Source organism: Dermacentor albipictus, chromosome 1, assembly GCF_038994185.2.
Source record: "Dermacentor albipictus isolate Rhodes 1998 colony chromosome 1, USDA_Dalb.pri_finalv2, whole genome shotgun sequence".
NCBI classification, from domain to species: Eukaryota; Metazoa; Arthropoda; class Arachnida; order Ixodida; family Ixodidae; genus Dermacentor; species Dermacentor albipictus.
This window is the reverse complement of record NC_091821.1, coordinates 512,134,207-512,155,151: the sequence shown is the minus strand read 5'-3', so window position 1 is coordinate 512,155,151 and position 20,945 is coordinate 512,134,207. Positions and strand designations below refer to the sequence as shown.

General features: G+C 47.3%; 1 protein-coding gene across 2 annotated transcripts in view; it reads left to right on the top strand.

Moving 5' to 3' along the window:
* Gcat (Glycine C-acetyltransferase) overlaps positions 1-20,945 on the top strand; it is a 121,365-nt gene that overhangs the window by 77,979 nt on the left and 22,441 nt on the right. For both annotated transcript variants that reach the window (XM_065437153.2, XM_065437152.2), the window contains exon 7: positions 16,334-16,416. In XM_065437153.2, the coding sequence (XP_065293225.1) occupies positions 16,334-16,416 (83 nt within the window). The remainder of the gene's footprint in view (positions 1-16,333; positions 16,417-20,945) is intronic.

The window sequence follows — 20,945 nt, the reverse complement described above, 5'->3', positions numbered from 1 at the left end:
AGACCTTCTTTTTCTTCACAGCCCTCATATACTTGCCGTAACTGAAACGTGGCTTACACCTAATATTAATGATTACGAAATTATTCCGCCTTCCCACAAAATAATAAGACGCGATTGCGAAGGACAAGGAGGGGGCGTGGCCATAATAACAAAAAATGAAGTACAATGTGTCCAGCTTGAGGGCATTCGAAACCATGAAAGTGTCTGGTGTAAAATCAATTACAAAAATATTTCTACCTTGTTTGGTGTGGTTTACCGGCCACCAAAAAGCAATGTGTCATACCTGGAAGCACTGGCCGCTTACCTAGAGTGCATGCTCAAACCAAATCACAAGCTCGTGCTCACTGGCGATTTCAACTTGCCTGGCATAGACTGGAATGTACTCGCTATCTCGGGGCCCGATGATGCTGACAATGCACGCTTAGTTCTCGATTCTTCATTTTTTCATGACTTGAAACAAATAGTCACTATTCCGACTCGCACCACTGCAACTGTGCAATCAATTCTTGACCTTATTTTTCTGAAAAATTTTCCTGAATATTACTCAGTTATTACTTCCGATGGTATCTCGGACCACAAGATTGTTCAAGTTACTCTAAAAATCAGTAGCACAAGAACGCCTCCCTCGGTAGCAACTTTTCATGACTTTTCTGCTGCAGATGATGAATCTGTCCTAGATGCAATGCATCTTTCACTTTTTGATTTTGAGCATGGTGGCGATGTTTCTCATCTTTGGAACGAGTTCAAGAAAGTATTGTCATCATGCATTGACAGGTTTGTTCCACTGCGTAGAAAGATTAAAAGCGTCGGAATCCATGGATTAGTCGGGATATAATCCATCTAAAGCGACGTATTAAATGAAAAAAGAAAGGTAAAACTACGTCAGCATTAACCGCCCTTCAAGAACAGCTGGTTACTAAATTGAAGCTTGCACGTAGTAAATATCATGGCCAAACTCTTACAGCCTTCTTGAAGGAATCTCCTGAGAAATTCTGGCGCTACTTGTCAGGTTCCCAACCGTGTGTGAATTATGTAAAGATTAACGGTAACATGTGCACAAACCTTACTTTTGTTGTAAATGAATTTAACACTACTTTTCACCAAGCGTTTACAAGACCAAATGTTCAGTATTTACGAACGAAATTCTCTGACCCACCGCCCGTTGGACACTCAATGCCTGACTGAGTTCTTGGTCGCGAAGGAATACTTTCTCTTCTTTTAAATATAAAAATGAAAAAAAGTCAAGTGGCGCTGACGGCATACCGAATGCCTTCCTTGTATGGTACTCAGAGATTGTGTCCCATTACCTTTATGTTCTGTTTAACGCATCACTCAACCAATGCTCCTTACTTGCAGATTGGCTCACGTTAAGATTAGTTCCCATATTTAAATCGGGAAACAGGCTAGAAGCGCGTGACTACAGACCAATTTCTCTGAAAAGCACATGCTGTAAATTGCTGGAACATGTAATAGCTCACCATATATCTCAGCACCTTGAATAAAAAAATTCTTTGTTGAGTATCAGCATGGTTTCCGGAGGACTGTCTCAACAACTACAAAATTAATTTCGGTTATACATGATTTTGCTTCAGCTCTAGATAATTGTAGGCAGATGGATGCGGTTTTTCTTGACATTTCAAAAGGTTTTGATCGTGTGCCACACACTTTACTCATTGACAGATTAAGGGATGCTGGGCTTCCTGAGAGATTTTGTGGTTGCAGGCTTATCTGAGTAATCGCTCACAGTTTCTGGAGTGTGCGGGTGTTAGGTCTACTGATCTGCCGGTATTGTCTGGGGTTCCACAAAGTTCAGTGCTTGGTCCTCTGTTGTTTTTAATTTGTATAAACGGCATTGCTTCTAGCATCGATAATTCTTGTACAATAAAATTGTTCGCTGATGACTGCATGATGTATAGTGTTGTCAATAGCTCCTCTTGCCAAACACTACTGCACAATAGCCTCTGTACACTCGTGGACTGGTGCGAACGAAACGGTATGCAAATAAATTTTGATAAAACAGTTGCCATGACAATAACCACAAAGAAAAAGCCACTGTCTCATACGTACCACATCGCTAATAAAGCTATTTAATCAGTAACGTCTGTCAAATATCTAGGACTAACTATCACAAGCAACTTAAAATGGGACAACCATTTGAAGAACGTTTGTACAGCAGCGTTCAATAAACTCTGCTTTTTGCGCAGGAAACTAAAAGACTTGCCGTCAAGTGTTAAACTCGAGGCATACCGCACTTTGGTTCGACCAGTCCTTGAGTACGCTTCTGCAGTATGGGACCCATACTACGTTAAAGATATTGCACAAGTAGAACGAATTCAGCGCCTCGCTGCGCGATTTATTGTATCTGACAATCGGTCTTCTTCATCTGTTACTGACATGTTGCAGTGACTGAATCTGGAACCCCTTGATGTATGCCGAAAGATTGCGAGACTAAAAATGCTTTATTTGACATATCAAAACAAAATCGGTCTCCCGCGCGAAACTTATCTTTCCCGCTCACAACACAGGTCTTCCAGAATTAATCACTCGAATGTTATCCGCCCGTACTTTGCGAGGCCGAAAATGTTTCAGAAGTCTTTTTTTCCGCTCACAATTGAAGAGCGGAATTTTCTACGAGCGTCCGTTGTTGATTGTGCAAATGTAGATTCCTTTGTGAAATTTTTGTCATTGCACTTGATGTAACCCTCTCCTGCTAGGGCAGCATTGCTACCTGCAGTATTTTGAAATAGATAAATAAATAAATAAATAAATAAATAAATAACTCAAGATCAGAAGCCTGAAAGGTGACAAAACTGCTCATTTGTGGAAATGATGGCACAAAAAACCATACATAGAAGAATGAGACAAAGGACTCACATGGCAAGAACTGTCCAGTTCTTCTCGCTAGACAGAAACTGAAGGGGAGCTAACGCATTTGTCCGGTCGCGAATGTAAGATAGCCACTGCCTGTATAGTCTGCCGATCTAGTGATCTAGTGATCTAGTGACGATAGTGACTGCCGATCCGGATCATGAGACAGAAATAATCAGAAGAATAAGAATGGGCTGGGGTGCGTTTGGCAGGCATTCTCAGATCATGAACAGCAGGTTGCCATTATCCCTCAAGAGAAAAGTGTATAATAGCTGTGTCTTACCAGTACTCACCTACGGGGCAGAAACCTGGAGGCTTACGAAAAGGGTTCTACTCAAATTAAGGACGACGCAACGAGCTATGGAAAGAAGAATGATAGGTGTAACGTTAAGGGATAAGAAAAGAGCAGATTGGGTGAGGGAACAAACGCGAGTTAATGACATCTTAGTTGAAATCAAGAAAAAGAAATGGGCATGGGCAGGACATGTAATGAGGAGGGAAGATAACCGATGTTCATTAAGGGTTACGGACTGGATTCCAAGGGAAGGGAAGCGTAGCAGGGGACGGCAGAAAGTTAGGTGGGCGGATGAGATTAAGAAGTTTGCAGGGACGGCATGGCCACAATTAATACATGACCGGGGTTGTTGGAGAAATATGGGAGAGGCCTTTGCCCTGCAGTGGGCGTAACCAGGCTGATGATGATGATGATGATGTATAGTCTCTCTTTCAAGCTGTCCCTTCCTTCTTCCTGTAATGTGTGTGTGGCTGAATTGACGAATGCACTTACAACTACGACAGGGAACTAACTGACAGATTTGAAGCTCCAGCCTCATCTACGGAATGTGCATGCTCTCAGAAAGGATCATTAAGGCATCTACCGGTCTGTTCGATATAAAAACGCCCACAACTGAGAGGGATCTTATATATGACACCTGTTGTGCATGCGACACACTTGTTATTTTCTAGATGCTTTTTACCACACATGCCTTGTTCCGAACTGCCTTTCTCACCATTTTGCACAGTTTGGAAAGTTTGCAAGGAGCAGAGAATGCAATGTCAATTTTCTTGATGTTACGCGAAATCTTATGCAGGTAACAAACAATTGCATACTTTTTCTCAGAAGCCATTTCTTGGGAGAGAGCCCTGTTTTCTGTCTTCCGGAGCTTCTTGCCAAAGGATTCATCAGCCGCTCTTCACAGTGTACTCAGGAAAACCTGTCATTGCCAATCGCTCCACTAGAGAGGCAAAACTAGCGTGCAACTTATGAACGCATGATTTTAAAAGCGCTGATCTCAGGCAGGCAGGCAGGCAGGCAGGCAGGCAGGCAGGCAGAAGCTAAACTACTTTTTATCACCTTAGAATGGGAAGAGTTAAAAGATAACTAGGCTTTTTTTTTTACCTAGGTTGGACGGCCCAACACACATGTTGACCTTCACTAAAAAACAGCTTCAAGTCTAAAAACTGAATTGAATGATTTTGTGAAGCTCCATGGTGAATTTGTGGTAGCTCCATGGTGAAGCAGAGTGAAACACCTTCAACTTCTTGAAGGTGCTCGATCAGCGGCAGCAGCTCAGGGTCAGCGCACTGGTGCTCAGCCATCTTTATGGCGTCAATAACGCCGACAAATGGCAAGTTATGGTCAGGGTCCGATGACGTCGTAGGGAGTGGTGCACGTGACAGACAGTCAACATCGCTGTGCTTCCTCCCAGATCGGTAGACAACTGTTATGTCGTACTCTTGTAAGCGCAAGCTCCAACGGGCTTGTCTGCCTGAAGGATCCTTGAGGTTGGCAAGCCAGCACAGGGCGTGGTGATTGCTGACAGCCTGAAAGGTTCTTCCGTACAAGTAGGGTCGGAATTTACCAATTGCTCACACAACTGCTAGGCATTCTTTTTCAGTGGTTGAGTAGTTCTCAGCCTTGGTGAGACTGCGGCTTGCATAAGCAATGGGGCTTTCTGCACCAGCCTGCCATTGCACAAGAATTGCACCGAGACCTGTATTGCTGGTGTCAGTATGGATTTCAGTGTCAGCGTCTTCGTCGAAATGAGCAAGTATCGGGGCCGCTTGCAAACGCTGGCGCAATTCATTGAACGACTGCTGCTGCTCGTCCGCCCAAATGAAAGGCACATCGTCGCGTGTAAGCCGTGTCAGAGGCTCAGCTATTCTCGAGAATTCGTCAACAAAGCGCCTATAATATGCGCACAAACCAAGGAAGCGTTGGACAGCTTTCTTGTCTGTGGGTGGCGGAAACTCGGCGACGGCAGCTAGCTTGTTGGGGTCTGGTCGGACGCCTTTAGGACCAACAACATGGCCAAGAAATTTGAGCTCTTGGAACCCGAAGTAGCATTTTTCAGGCTTGATCGTGAGGCCGGCAATACTGATCGCAGCAAGAACACTCTCGAGTCATGCGAGATTTTCATCAAACGTGCTTGAGAACACGACGACATCGTCCAAGTATACGAGTCAGGTTTGCCATTTGAGTTCAGCAAGCACGGTATCCATCATCCGCTGAAAGGTGGCAGGTGCAGAACAGAGACTGAAGAGGATAACGTTGAACTCATAAAGCCCGTCAGGTGTCACAGACGCCGTTTTTTTCATGATCCTGTTCATCAAATTCGATTTGCCAATACCCTGATTTAAGGTCCAACGAAGAAAAAAAACTTGGAATGTTGTAGACGATCCAATGCGTCGTCGATGCGGGGCAGTGGATGAACATTGCGCTTGGTGACACTGTTCAACTTTCTGTAATCTACACAGAACCGTAGTGTATTATCTTTCTTTCTGACTAACACTACAGGGGAGGCCCACGGGCTTGTGGACGGTTGGATCACGGCGTCTTAGAGCATCTCTTTCGCCTGGTGCTTGATTGCTTCCCTTTCCACTGGAGACACTCTGTAAGGATGCTGGCGAACAGGATGTGCAGACTCGTCCGTAATAATGCAGTGCTTTGTGATGGACATGCGCCGTACTTTGGACGACATTGAAAAACAGTCTGCAAATTCATTCACGAGACTCGGTATTTTATTTATTTTATTTATTCATACTGCAGGCCAACATACTGGCTCATGCAGGAGGGGTAATACAGTTGACAAAGTAATAACAATGCAACAAACATAATAAAAAATGTATATATAAACAGTGCATGAAAATGATGCATCCCATAGCCACATTACAAAGATCACAATGCTACCCTTAGCACAGTAACTAGAACAAAATAATCGCACATTTGAATTTATATGTGGATCAAAACGCTGGGCCAAACAACAATCGGACACTAAACATAACTAAATACTGGAAATTTCACATATGAAAACAAGAAAAATAGTGAAAAAATTTGTGTTTATGGTTGTGTTATTTTATGTGAAAAATAGTTCTCCAGCACATTTGTGAAGTTCCCCGATTGAAGTACTTCAACAGGGAGAGAATTCCATTCGTTTAGGGTACGCGGATAAAAACTATTCATGTGAGATTTTGTTTTAGTAAATAATGGCGTAAGGGAAAAGTTGTGTCTATGTCTTGTTTTTCGTGCATTAAGAGGCGTTATATATTGAGGTATTTGAAGCCCGATTTTTCCATTTATGATGTTATGTAAAAACTGGAGACGACTAACTTTGCGTCTGTGTTCTAGTGAAGTGATTTTATTCCTAAGCATTGGTAAGGACGGGGAATCCTCTCTTTTATATTTTCCAAAGATAAATGTAACGGCCTTCCTTTGTACACGTTCCAAATTCATGATGTCCTTTTTGGTATGAGGATCCCATACAACCGCTGCGTATTGAAGTTTCGATCGCACGAATGTGTTATATGCTAAAATTCTTGTGTTTACCGGTGCCTTTTTAAGTTTCCTTTTCAAGAACCATAATTTCCGCAAAGCTGCAGAACATGTAAGGGAAATATGGTCTGACCAGGAGAATCTGTTAGTGAATGTGACGCCTAAGTATTTGTATTGTTCAACTTCAGTTATTTTTGTGTCGTTTAGAACATAGGAAAATATACTAGTGTTTGAACCGCACCGATGGCACCGGCTGTTGGAATCTCAGCGCTGCCACCAGCTGTTGGAACCTCAGTGCTGACACCCGTTATTGCAATCAGACCGTTGGCGCCCGTTGTTGCAAATGGGTCGCAAGCCCCAAGGGTAGCGTTGGCCTGGCGGCCTGGGGCACACTGGAAGCATCCGAAGGTCCCGGCAAAGCATGAGTCGACTGCTAACAGAACAACTTGTTTATTCTAGCATCGCAAAGAGCGGGCGGTCAGGTCGACCGAAGTGGAGAGACGGGAGAGCACGTTACTCAACAGAAGAAATCGGAGCCTCTCTCCTGGCGTCCGGGGGCAGCTGCTCTTATACTCTTGGCGTCGCGGGCAAGAAGGAAGGTCACGGGACTCCACTCCCCTGCGGTCTATATACTTCCGGTACAGGACCCCACCTCTTTCCACAAAGCGAGCATTTTTCTTGGCGATACCTTCCTTGACAATGCAGCGTATGTTTTCTAGGCTGCCATCCTTCTTTTGCTCGGCTATCAAAGCCGACCGGCTGACTTTTAGCAACCTATTAAGTCCGTCTGACGTAGGCGCGATGAGCAAATCTGCAGATAGCTCTTCTAACTTTCCCGCATCGGGAATTTCCTGTCCAGTATCTGGTGCCTTTAACGCTACAGGCTCAATTTTATTCAGTTCGGGCGTGCTCTGAATATCAGCTTGCTGCGCCTCTGACCCTTTCTCATTGTTCGACAACGTCGGCCCCACAACTACCGCCTTTGCAGCGAGCTCCCGAACCTTCGATCTGGTCAAGGCCTGAACGCTAGCCTCACCAAACAAAAGCCCCTTCTCGCGCAGGAGGTGATCGGACCTGTTCGAAAATAGGTACGAGTACTCGGCGGGCAGCATAGATGACACTGCCGCCTCCGTCTCAAGTGCTCCGAAAGGACCTTCAATAAGCACTTTTGCTACGGGCAGACACACGCTATGAGCTTCCACGGCTTGCTTAATCCATGCGCACTCGCCCGTGAACATATCGGGTTCTACGTAAGAGGGGTGAACTACATCCATCGTAGCTGCGGAATCGCGAAGCACTCGGCACTCCTTCCCGTTCACGAGGAGGTCTCGCATGTAAGGCTCGAGAAGCTTCATGTTCTCGTCAGTGCTGCATAATGACAAAAACACGACTTTTGTTTTTGTTTCCGGACACTGCGCCGAAAAGTGACCCGGCTTCTGGCACGTATAACACACGCGCGCTTGCCTCGCCTCGAACCGCTTTCTGCGTTCGGCTTCGGCTGCCGCTGTCTCCTTACGTTCGGTCGGACTGCATTCACTCGCGTCCGCACTACGTGTGTCCCCCTTTGCTCTCATGGGCGTGAACTTCGGCCTCTCAAACTTGGAGCCAAATTCACCCTTTTGACCATCCTTAGCTCCGCGAGCCCGACGCGTCACAAACTCTTCGGCTAGCTCAGCGGCTCTAGCCACCGTACTAACGTCTGGCCTATCCAAGACCCAGTAGCGCACGTTCTCAGGTAACCGACTATAAAACTGTGCTAGCCCGAAACACTGCAGAACTTTCTCGTGGTCACCAAACGCTTTCTCTTCTTTGAGCCACTCCTGCATGTTTGACATAAGCCTGTAGGCAAACTCTGTATATGACTCACTTTTGCCTTTCTCATTTTCTCGAAACTTCCGACGGAACGCCTCCGCGGACAGCCTGTACTTTTTTAGCAGACTCGATTTCACTTGGTCGAAATCCTCTGCCTCCTCTCTATTCAAGCGAGCGACTACGTCGGCCGCCTCGCCGGGTAACAAAGTGAGCAAGCGCTGTGGCCACGTTTCCCGAGAGAACCCCTGCTTCTCGCACGTTCGCTCAAAGTTAACCAGGAACAAACCAATGTCCTCTCCAAGCTTAAACGGCCGCATCAGGTCAGTCATTTTGAACAATACTCGTTCTCCTGCACCGTGTGCCTGATTTCCATTACGAGCGCGTTCCATCTCTACCTCGAGACGCTTCATTTCCAAAGCGTGTTGACGGTCACGCTCTTCTTTTTTCTCTTGTTGCTCTCGCTCTTTTTCTTTCTCTTGTTGCTCTCGTTCTATCTGTTCTTTACGTTCACGCTCCTCTTTCTCTTGTTGCTCTCGTTCTATCTGTTGTTTACGTTCACGCTCATCTTTCTCTTTCTGTTCTCTAAGTTCGCGTTCCTGTCTTTTTGCCGTCTCCCTCTCCTCAATGGTCTCAAGGCATTCCGACAGCTCGTCATCCTCAGCTCCTAACTCAAGAATAGCCCTTAGCAGTTCTGGTTTTCTGAGTTTGTCTGAGACATCCAGAGCCAACTCTCTTGCAAGCTCCAACAATTTCGGTTTGCACGACTTCAAATCCATGGCTGCTCTGAATGCTGCTTTCTCTACTGCCTACTATTGTCTTGCCGCAAACTAACCCGGCAGCAATGACAACCACAATTACCAGCTCTGTTTCTAACACTAACAAAAGCCTGGCAAAACTCAGAAGAAGAAAGTCCCGCACTCACCAAACCTCACAGCAGCCAAGAATTCAGCGCAGTCGTTCCGCTGCAGGCAACCAGTCATCACACAGGGCTCGTTGCACTGCTCCCGGATGGTCGTTGTGCTGCTCAGCATACAGTCAACCGCATATCTTCGCTGCTGGCCTCCGTTGTCGCGATCTCACCGCTGGCAACCAGCTGTTTGAACCGCACCGATGGCACCGGCTGTTGGAATCTCAGCGCTGCCACCAGCTGTTGGAACCTCAGTGCTGACACCCGTTATTGCAATCGGACCGTTGGCGCCCGTTGTTGCAAATGGGTCGCAAGCCCCAAGGGTAGCGTTGGCCTGGCGGCCTGGGGCACACTGGAAGCATCCGAAGGTCCCGGCAAAGCATGAGTCGACTGCTAACAGAACAACTTGTTTATTCTAGCATCGCAAAGAGCGGGCGGTCAGGTCGACCGAAGTGGAGAGACGGGAGAGCACGTTACTCAACAGAAGAAATCGGAGCCTCTCTCCTGGCCTCCGGGGGCAGCTGCTCTTATACTCTTGGCGTCGCGGGCAAGAAGGAAGGTCACGACATGACACCACGTGACAGCGAGGCACGGACGGACTGAGACATGTAGAGACGAGTGTAGTGACGCATCAGCCGGGCCGGTGCCGGTCAGACCTCCTCGCTTCACACTTGGGGAGCTCCTCTCCCCGGCTGCCGCGCTTTGACAAGCATGGGCACACACACACACACGCACACACGAAGACACGTGGCACTGAAACATGCCGGGACGCGCTCGGCGGGGATGCGTCGCGGCCGCTCCGAACGGGCCAAAATGTCCGCCGCTTTGAACGAAGCCCCGGCGTCCATTGAATCCGCGCCGGCATACCGCGCGTCGTAGGCAAAACGTAACACTAGGTTCGTTTTTTCTTGTTACTCGCAGCGAGGCTGTTTTATGTACGCTTAATTCCATGCCCCAAAGTTTGCACCAATTGGAAATTGCCATAACCTATTTCTGCAAGCATGTGTGATCATTTCATGAAGCGATTTTTTTAAATATGACGCAGTCATCCGCAAATAGATTGACATGCACATCGGGGATTGCGTCTATTGTATCATTAATATAGATTAAAAATAAAAGCGGTCCTAATACGCTGCCTTGCGGTACGCCTGAAGTTACCTGACGGACACTTGAGGAACATTTATTAATTTCTATGAACTGCTGCCTGTGTCGGAGATAGGCTTGGATCCATGATATAATATTTAATGGAAGACCAATGCACTCGAGCTTGTAGAATAATTTTCCATGGGGTACCTTATCGAACGCTTTGCTAAAATCTAAAAAGAGCATGTCAACTTGTCCGGGCGAGTCAAGTACTTCAGAGATTTCATGAACGACTGACACAAGCTGAGTTGAAGTCGATAATCCCTTTCTGAACCCATGCTGTAGTGCGGATAGGACATTGTGATCTGTCAAAAACTGACGAATAAAGCCTGCAACAATGTGCTCCAATAATTTGCTGCATGTGCTTGTAATAGAAACAGGACGATAATTTGACACTGTGAGATGGTCGCCCTTTTTATGAATTGGGACAACTCTTGCCTTACGCCAATCTGATGGTATCTCTGCTAAGTGTAAGGATAATTTGAAAAAATCTGTTAAGAATACACATATCTGTTCCGCATACCTTCGTAAAAACGCATTCGGAAGCTTGTCAGGGCCTGCAGATTTCCTAACGTTGATATTAAGGAGCATTTCCAAGACACCTTCTCGGGAAATCGTTATATCATGCAAGACAGATCTATTTGTATTGGACCGTTCGAAATCATCTAGGTCCGAGAATACACTGCTGAAGTAATCATTAAAATGCTCAGCAATTATGTGGGCGTCTTCAATAATTTTACCATTATTGTTTATTTTATATTCTGCCTCTTTTGACTGACTTAAATAGTGCCAAAGCTTTTGTGGAGAATTTGAAATGAAATCAGCAAGACTATGACTGAAGAATCTTTCTCGCGCAGCTTCCACTTTTCCCAGTAATTCATTTTTTAATTGTGTGACTTGCGAACTCCTTGTTTTTTATGTTTTCGTTTCATTCTTTTCAGCTTCTGCCTAGTTTGAATGATATCTCTGTTCATCCAAGGGTTTGATGGATGTTTCTTGACCGCCTTCAATGGAATAAATCTTTCAATACAATAAGTAACAGTCTCCCTGAACCTTTGCCATGAAAGCTCGACATCATCCTGGACAATGTTAAGGTGCAGGTCCAAGTAATCAATAATTGATTCATCATGTGCTTTAGCATAATCCCTAATCTGTGTGTCTTTTCGGGGTAGTCTGACATTATTCACGGTCATCGGTGACAAAAAAGAAATCAGTTTATGGTCGGAAATGCCAGATTCTATTTCGACGGTTCCTTCACCAAAGACTTCGCTGAGGAATGAGAGGTCAAGAATATTCCCTCCCCGAGTACATACACTGACAACCTGCTGAAGACTGAAAGTTAGCATGATATCAATGAGTAAGTCAGAGGAAAGACTGTGTCCATAACTCCAATTTTGCCATTCTATTTGTGGGAGATTAAAATCACCAGTAATTATTAAGTTTTTTTCTCTATATTTCAAAAGGTGATCATATAACTGTTGCATAAAGTGATCATCAGCATTTGGTGTCCGATACACGGAACATAATATGATTGGCACACCCCAAACAGAGACACTCAAAAACAAACTTTCATGATTATCTGCCTGATTTAATTCCCTTACAACAACACTATCCTTTGCAATAACTGCGACGCCACCACCTCGGTAGGACCTATCTTTTCTAAACAGCTGGTGGTTTGGCGAAACGAGTTCATCATCATGTACCCCGTCGTGGAACCAAGTTTCTGATATAACACACACATGAGGATCGTATACTAGTAAAATATCTTGCAGTTTCTCTATTTTGTTGACTATACTTTGGGCATGTAATGAAAGCAGCCGAAACTGCTTCGACTGTGACTGCTAGTAGGTGTGGTTTGGTCGCAATTCTGCGCTCTCTTTTTTCTTTGCAATGAGTTTCCGTGTGTGCTGTACGTCATCCCAAAAGAACAAGTCGTCATCAACGCGAATCTTATCATGAATAAGCCTAACTTTTCTTCCGTTGTCTTTTTCTTCCTTCACACTGCTCCAGAGCAGACGGCACTTGCGCAGCGTGTCTGCACAATAATCATTTTGCAACGATATGCCTGTTCCCTTCAATTCGCGTGCGTTTTTCAAGAGTGCTTGTTTTTCAGAATAATCCTGTAAGAACGCAATGACTGGTCTTCGATTGGGTGCGTTCCCAAGTCTGTGAATTCGCGCCACAGATGTGCAGTTTATTCCTAACTTATCTTGAAAGACATCCCGGACAACCTTATTCCACAGTACCGCTTCTGTTTCATTCGGATCCTCAGAAATTCCAAAAAACTACCGAATTCGAACGGCGGCTGCGGTTTCCAAATCAATAAGTTTTTCTTGTTGCGTTTTAAGTATTTCCCGTACTGCAGTCACAGTCACATTTACTTCTTCGTTCTCATGGTTTTTTTGCTTTTAATTCAATCATAAGCCTTCCAAGTTGTTTAAACGCTTTTCAAAACCATGTATCGCTTTCTCCGTTGACTTAAGGCGTTCTTTCAAAGAAGCAATGTCTTCTCTAATTGCCTGTTGGCCACTTATTAATGACTGGAACATTTCCTCGACGGTTGGACCCGGGTTCTCTTCTATATCGCCACATACTAAGAGCTTGCAAGAATTCAAACACTCATATGCAATACTCATACACATAAGTGGGCATGGCAGTACAATCAGAAATCTATCATCACTGCGTATTGTATTACTGTAACTAACCTGTACAAGAAGAACGAGACGCATAGTCAGCGATGTGCGCCTTGCGCTTTCGCCGTGCCCACTGGCAAGTCCATCGTTTGGTGCTGCCTTTATAGGAGTTGAATCCGCTGACGTCAGGAACCCGTGACTTGTAATCACTGCATCGTCCGTGTATGAAGGAGCGCATGCAGCTTCACCGTCGATGTCGCATGTTGTCTCTGTTGTACACGGCTTGACTGAAGGTGCAGTAAGGGAGCTGGCGGATGACAGGAACAAAGCCTGTACAAGGAGAACGAGACGCATAGTCAGCGATGTGCGCCTTGCGCTTTCGCCGTGCCCACTCGCGTCAATAGACGGTCTTTCTGATGGTCTGGCAGAGCAGCGTTAACGTGAATCTGTTCTTTTAGGCTGGGTAACTCTGATTGCTGAGACGATGCGATTTCCAATGTGGCAATGTCAGTAACATCAATGATTTCGCGAAGAAATGCGATTGCCGTTCCTCGCAGTATCCCGATACTCGTTGCTAAAGTTTGTTAGCAAAACGACTGAACATTTGTTTTGCACATGAAGAAGCCCTCTGGCTATGCAAATGTGGCGCTCAAGAAGCAGGGGGATGTTGGCCTCAGCGATTCCTTCGGTGTCGTCTTCCATGTCGCATCGGACAAGGGTATGCACGCTGCTTTCGGGTGACAATGTGACGTGATCGTCAGCTACGCGAAGCGCGATGTCACTGGCATTGTCATTACTGTTCGCTATGGCTTGCGTAGCAGCGAAGCTAACTCTGGACTCTTGCAGGTCGATATGGCACCGTTCGCCTGAAGGAAATCCATGCCGAGTATGAGGTCCTTTGAGCATTCATGAAGAATGACGAAGTCGCCGATGTACGTGAAGCCCTGAATGTTGGCTCATGCTGTGCACTGGCCCATTGGAGTTATGACGTGCCCTCCTGCAGTATGAATCTGAGTTCCAGTCCATTGCGTCGAAACTTTGTTCATTGTGCCCGCGAGATTCTGGTTCATAACAGACGTGTCCACACCCGTGTCGATTAGCACCGTGACTTCGTGGTCATCTATGGTAACTGGTACGTCGCAAGATACTGACACCGAACTACACTGCCTTCTCTGCGTCTCAATTACGTCATTTCACGGTTGTCGTAGTGGAGGATCTTCAGCATTCCCAATGTCAGTGACCTCACCTCCGCAGGTCGCTGTACTCAGTTTTCTGGGAGGCAGGGCTGGCGGAGCGATGCCTTGTTGCGCTCGGCGTGAAGACGGGGCTGGAAGACCTGTATCAGGCAGGTGACGGTGACCGGGGGTCAAGGAATCGTGGGCCAAACGAGCTCCTGGTGTCCGCGAGGTGCTTCAATCTCGAGGGGGCGTTCACCGTTGCGCGGGCATGGCGCATTCAGTGAAAATCCACAGAGCCCAGCTCGGCGGTAAGGACAAGCCCTGTAGAGGTGGTCGGCTTCACCGCAACGAAAACACAAGGGTCTCCGGTCTGCAGTGCGTCACATGTCGCTTTTGCGGGGTAGTCATGTTTCAGCCATGAATGGTGTGCAGCGAGTCCTGAAGTCGGCAGTTGCTTGTTCAACGGCGTGCACACCATGAAAGTCTGGAACATCGTGCGCATTGTGAAAAGTCGGAAACAACGAACTTCGCGGAGCTTCCGCATACGACATGCGAGGCTGTGGATGCCATACCTTGGGCTGTGGTGCCTCGCTTCGCTCCGGGACTTGTACTGCCTGCCTGATTTCTTCCTGGACGACCTCAGCCAGAGCGAGTCGTGGTACCGATACCGGAGCCACCTGAAGCTTTTGGAGCTCTTCTCGGACAACAAGCCTAATGAGCTCCCGCAAGGCGTCGGTATTTTCCTAGGGTATAGCGATAGGGTCCACACGTCATAGTTGTACTGCCTTGTTATTTGCTGTAGTGCCTTTTCCATTGATATGGCTTCTGTGAGAAACTCTGCGACGGTCTTTGGTTGGTTGCGTATTAGACTACCGGATAACTCTTGCTTGACACCACGCACCAAGTTCCTGACCTTCTTTTCTTCTGGCATGGAACCATCAACCAGTTAGCAGTCGAGATAAGCAAGAGACGTTTAGAGTATTGGTGGAAAAAAGCAGGGGAGAGATTGATACGACTGGATCCATTATAGGCATAGGCAGATACAGAAGTTTTGAGGAAGAGAAATAGATTAAGGAGATGTATAAAGAAACGCTAAAATGAAAAGCATGTGTAGCATACCTGATGAACTGAAGCAGGCTAGGTAACTATCTGTCACTTCCTCTTTTTAAAGGGGTGCCAATAAATCACCATCATCGTGGGTATGTGCCAATAGGTATGTGCCTCTCTTCAATGAAACTCTTTGACGCCAACGTGGATAACTAGGTATGCGTGACTGGGAATGCGCTGCTCTACAATGATGAAAAAAGATCTCTTAAATTTCTCAGATGCTGAGTGGAATTGAGCCCACATCACGAGGGTTCCTCAAGGACGGCAGTCTGGCACATTATCAGGCTGTGCCACAAATGCACTGGGTATGTGCCGCTCTTCAATGAACCTTTCACGAAGTTGGGCCATTGTGTATGTGCCACTTAGTGTGTGCCTAACAAGGGAACAGTTCTCAGCGTTTGCAGGTACCAATTCGACACGCTTCACGTTTTGGAGGTCATGTGGGGACTTCTTGGCAGTGTCATCAGACGGCATCGCGAGTCCAGAAGTGTGAGAGAGGAGCCTGGTTGCCGCCTGATGCGTTTCTCAGCATTTGCGTGCAGCTGCATGGCATGCATTTCAGATGCCACCTCAGGCCTGTCGGTGGCAGCACTAGATGAGTTTCGTTGCAGTAGACGCTTCATACATAACTCATTTCAGCAGTGGCAATACGCTGTGTCGATATATTATATCAATACTTATACATTGCTGTCGGCAGTCATCTAGAGGTGGACCCTGCTGATATTTTTTTAGTGCTAGGCAACCATGTCTGAAGTCAGGAAAGTTATAAATAAAGGAAGCTTACTGACAGAGAACACAGAAACCAAGCAGGTAGTATGTTCCTGCTTGCTAGTATAATTTTTCTTTGAGCTTATTGCACACCGTCTGACAGGCAAGCTTTCCTTTACCATGATATGGACCACATTTACTGTAGGGGCACCGAGGAGTACTTTGGTATCTCTGGCCGTGTGGACATCATCAACTCCACCCTGGGCAAGGCACTAGGAGGTGCTGCAGGTAAGAAGCTTCTGCTCTTTCTTACTTGCTGTGGGTATCGCACACGTGCTGACCTATCAGGGCTCTGTATTTCTTGGTGGCATGACATGCCAGGCAGAACGTTTCAGAGCATGGCATGGCAGCAAGCGAAGAGTGAAGGGGATACATTTCAGCAAGGTGTCCCATTGCAACCACTGGTACATATCAAAATGAGGATTAGGCTGCTGAAACTTAGAAATGAAGCTTCTCATGGCGAAAAGCACAAGCAACGCTGGATGTTTCTGCCTGTGCCTTATAGTTTTGCAGTCTCTTCTGCCTTCACAATTTCTTTCACAATTTTCTTTTTCATACATTAGTATGCAGCTGTAATATTGGTACTGTACTAAGGACTCAGATGTCCCAATTCTGTGTGAATCACAGTATGGTACTAGTTTCTCTTTTATGAAGGTACTGACTTTGCTGCCCATTCAGATTGCAGTCGCGGTATGGTAATAGTTTCTCTTCTACAAAAACACTGACTGTGCTGCCCATTTGGCTCAGATGGCAAAGACTTATGCCGAGCTGATGAGGCCACCAGTTCACATTAAACACCCTAGAGCACTTTGTTTCTGAGCCATTGGTGCTGATTTCGCCAAACCTCTGGCAGAACCCTCCTCGTTATGACTGTCGACGTCAGTGTGATCAGCTTTGAAGCGATGTAGCAACACACCTCACTACCAAAATTCTTCGCTTCAATGTAGCCAACTTCAATTTTCTATTGCTGGCATCTTCACTTCTGTGTAGTTCAATGCTCTTAGCTCAATGCACACTATGGTCCAATTCTCTTCACTTTTTTGTCCACATGCAGCTCCTTTTGATGCCGGATTTTTCTAGCTGACTTCTTCAATTTTCCATTGCCGAATTCTTTGTCTCTTGCCCTATTTGTCTATCTGGGCGCCTACACAGTGGCATGTACCCATTCCAGAGGATTGGCCAAGAATGTTAACATGCCTTGTGTACCATACGTGTGGTCCAAGTTGTCTATTTTGTATACATACCCAGTGGCAGGTGCCCATTCTGCAGGATTGGCCAAGAATGTTAACATCTCTTGTGTCACATACCTGTGATCCAAGTTGTCTATTTTGTATAAATACCCATTGGCACCTATCCAGTGGCATATATCCATTCTGGAAGATTGACCACGCATGTTAACATGCCTTGTGTCACATACATGTGGTCCAAGTTGTCTATCTTGTATGCATACCTAGTTTCACCTACCCAGTGACATGTATCCAATTTCGAGGATTGGCCAAGAATGTTAACATGCCTTTGCGTCACATACCTGTGGTCCAAGTCCTCTATTTTGTATACATACCGAGTGGCATGTACCCATTCTTGAGGATTGGCCAAGAATGTTAACATGCCTTGTGTCACATACCTGTGCTCCAAGTTGTCTATTTTGTATACATACTCAGCGGCACCTACTCAGTAGCATCTGCCCATTCTGGAGGATTGACCAAGAATGTTAACATGCCTTGTGCCACATAGCTGTGGTCCATGTTGTCTATTTTGTATGCATACTGTGGGGTTCTCCTCCGGTACTCTTGGGACAAAGGAACGACAACACTAGTGCAAACAATCACAAGGGCATTTATTGCACCTTTCTTAGATCAATGCCTGCTAGCCGAGTTGCTATCCACAAAACATGCCGATGGGCGCGCGACAAATCTAGAAGTCCGACTCATCGCGACCGGAAGCGAGCGAATATGTTCGCCCCATGCTGGATCCCAACGCCTGGTCGTTCGCCTGTATAGTCACGCGAATCGTGGCGCGTTCGAAGGCGGCCACGCGAGACGGTCTCGCCGAAGTATCTGTCGGCGCGCGGCACGGCACGTCCTGCTTGCTTCCCGAACCCAGAGAGAGCAAGCGCCTTCCTTTCGGCGCCCAGGTAACCTCGCCTGTCGGCGGCGTTAGCAGCGCAACACTCGCGCCATCTCTCGCACTGCGCTTCAACCACATCGACCGCCGCGGGCGTCACGCAGGCCACGCGGCGAAGCGGGAGTACAGGAGACGTGCTATGCGGGAAAAACATCAGGGGATGCGCGAGAGTCGCGCATCCCCACTTCTTATTCCGGCGAAACATGTGACACGGTCTAACGTCAACCTGTGCTTCGCGAACAAGATAGTACATGCAACAGTGGTCGCGCCGAAGAAATGTCTACACGCTGTCCATAACATGCGAGCCGACTGTCCTTGGGTACACCGCTGGCGTCCACCGCTCACAGCAGCAGCTTTGTAGACTTGACGGCACGATTCCAGGCCAGGTCTCCGGAGACGACGCAGTAGTCGGTACGAGCAAGCGTCGCTCGCGCCGACGCGCCCTGCTGGCAGAGCCGCCGTAGCTGTCGGTGACCGCCGGCTCTTTTGTTCGCCGCTAAGGGTTGTGAGCTGGATACAGGAGGCCGCCGAAGTCGCTCCGCCGAACTGGCCACAGCATCACCATCGCCCGGGGTGGCTCGATCGTAGTCCGGGGCAGCAGCGCAGGCGATGTGCAGGTGACAGCAAGCCAGGGGTGACTCCAATCACGCTGCGTAAACTCAACACACTCGGCGAACACTATAGTGCAAGGGAGAGAAATTCTGCATGCGCATCGTCCACGTGGTACGATGTTCAACTCGGCTAGCAAAAGCTCGGGCAGCTACTCAGATGCTAAGTTCACGTGAACGAAGCTCGCTTCCTTGAGTCGAACGAGTAATTTCAATTCGCGCGAGCCTAACTAGAATGAGGGAAGCAACTTGCAACACCTCAACGCCACGGTCCACCTGCTGGTTGTGTCCCTCCACGTGCGACAGGCAGCTTCGTAAAGCCTTAGGCCTAAAGCGTCGCTACCCTGACAACAACCGGCATCCAAAAAACAACACCCAGAATGGGCGCAAAGCAGGCAGTCGCGAAGAGACGTCAGCTCTGTTAGGTGGTCCTACTCCGCTCGGTGCACACAGCATCCGAGTTGACGGCGCCCACCGTCCCAGACGGTGTCGGAGCGTCCGGTGCCAGGCCGCAATACCAGTCAGACCGTAGTGGCACCCGTGGCCCGCGGCCACCCGGCTCCCAGAGCCGCGACTTCATCAGAGTCAAAGAGATAGAAGAAGCTATTTAAATAAGAAATTCGGACCACCCACGAGGCTTCCGTACTTACTCGCTTCAGGCCTGCCAATATGCTCCGCGGGCGCTATGCCTCGCTCTCCCAGGATGCGGACCACGTGGCTCTCGTACCGACGAATGTCATTAAAAAAAACACTTGACATGTTCAAACACACTACAGCCACCGTCACCTCACTCAAGAAAGCACGCCGCCGACGCTAGCGATCAAAATTCACGCTAGGCCGACGCTTCGGTTCAAACAAAGGTCTCGAACGAAGCAAAACTGTTAAATCTATCCGTCCGATGCCCCAAGAGCTCCACGTTGGGCAACCAGATGTGGGGTTCTTCTCCAGTACTCTTGGGACAAAGGAACGACAACACAGTAGTGCAAACAATCACAAGGGCATTTATTGCACCTTTCTTAGATCAATGCCTGCTAGCCGAGTTGCTATCCACAAAACATGCCGATGGGCGCGCGACAAATCTAGAAGTCCGACTCATCGCGACCGGAAGCGAGCGAATATGTTCGCCCCATGCTGGATCCCAACGCCTGGTCGTTCGCGTGTATAGTCACGCGAATCGTGGCGCGTTCGAAGGCGGCCACGCGAGACGGTCTCGCCGAAGCATCGGTCGGCGTGCGGCACGGCACGTCCGTCCCGCTTGCTTCCCGAACCCAAAGAGAGCAAGCGCCTTCCGTTCGGCGCCCAGGTAACCTCGCCTGTCGGCGGCGTTAGCATCGCAACACTCGCGCCATCTCTCGCACTGCGCTTCAACCACATCGACCGCCGCGGGCGTCACGCGGCGAAGCGGGAGTACAGGAGACGTGCTATGCGGGAAAAACATCAGGGGATGCGCGAGAGTCGCGCATCCCCACAATACCCAGTGGCAGGTACCCATTCTGCAGGATTGGCAAAGAATCTTAACAGGCCTTGTGTCACGTACCTGTGGTCCAAGTTGTCTATTTTGTATGCATACCTACCCACGAAACACGCAAGCAGCTATTTGATGTCTAAAAGATGTCTTTAATGGCTAATTCAAAAGCCTAGTAGCTGTCTTGATCAAGACATTTTGTAGCCATGGACGTCTAGAAGTACTTCAGTTAGCCCTGCTAACGTTATGCTAAAAGTTGGCTAATGGACAGCTTGACAAGAACAACTGAAGACTTTTATTAGACATTCCCTCAAATTTTTGCGGCAGCTCTTACAGTAACACGACGTTTGCCCACAGTTACAATTTATTTTAAACGAGGCATGGACATCAGAAAAAAAAAGTTTATATTGTCGGATAGAGTGATGCAGAGGTATTTTTTCCAGATGTGAAACATGGGAATAGTGTAGTACAGCCTCATTGGTCAATTTGTGCTTTTTAATTAGACCAATCAATTGAATGCCACCTGTCAGAATTATTTTGCAAATCAAACAAGATCTGTA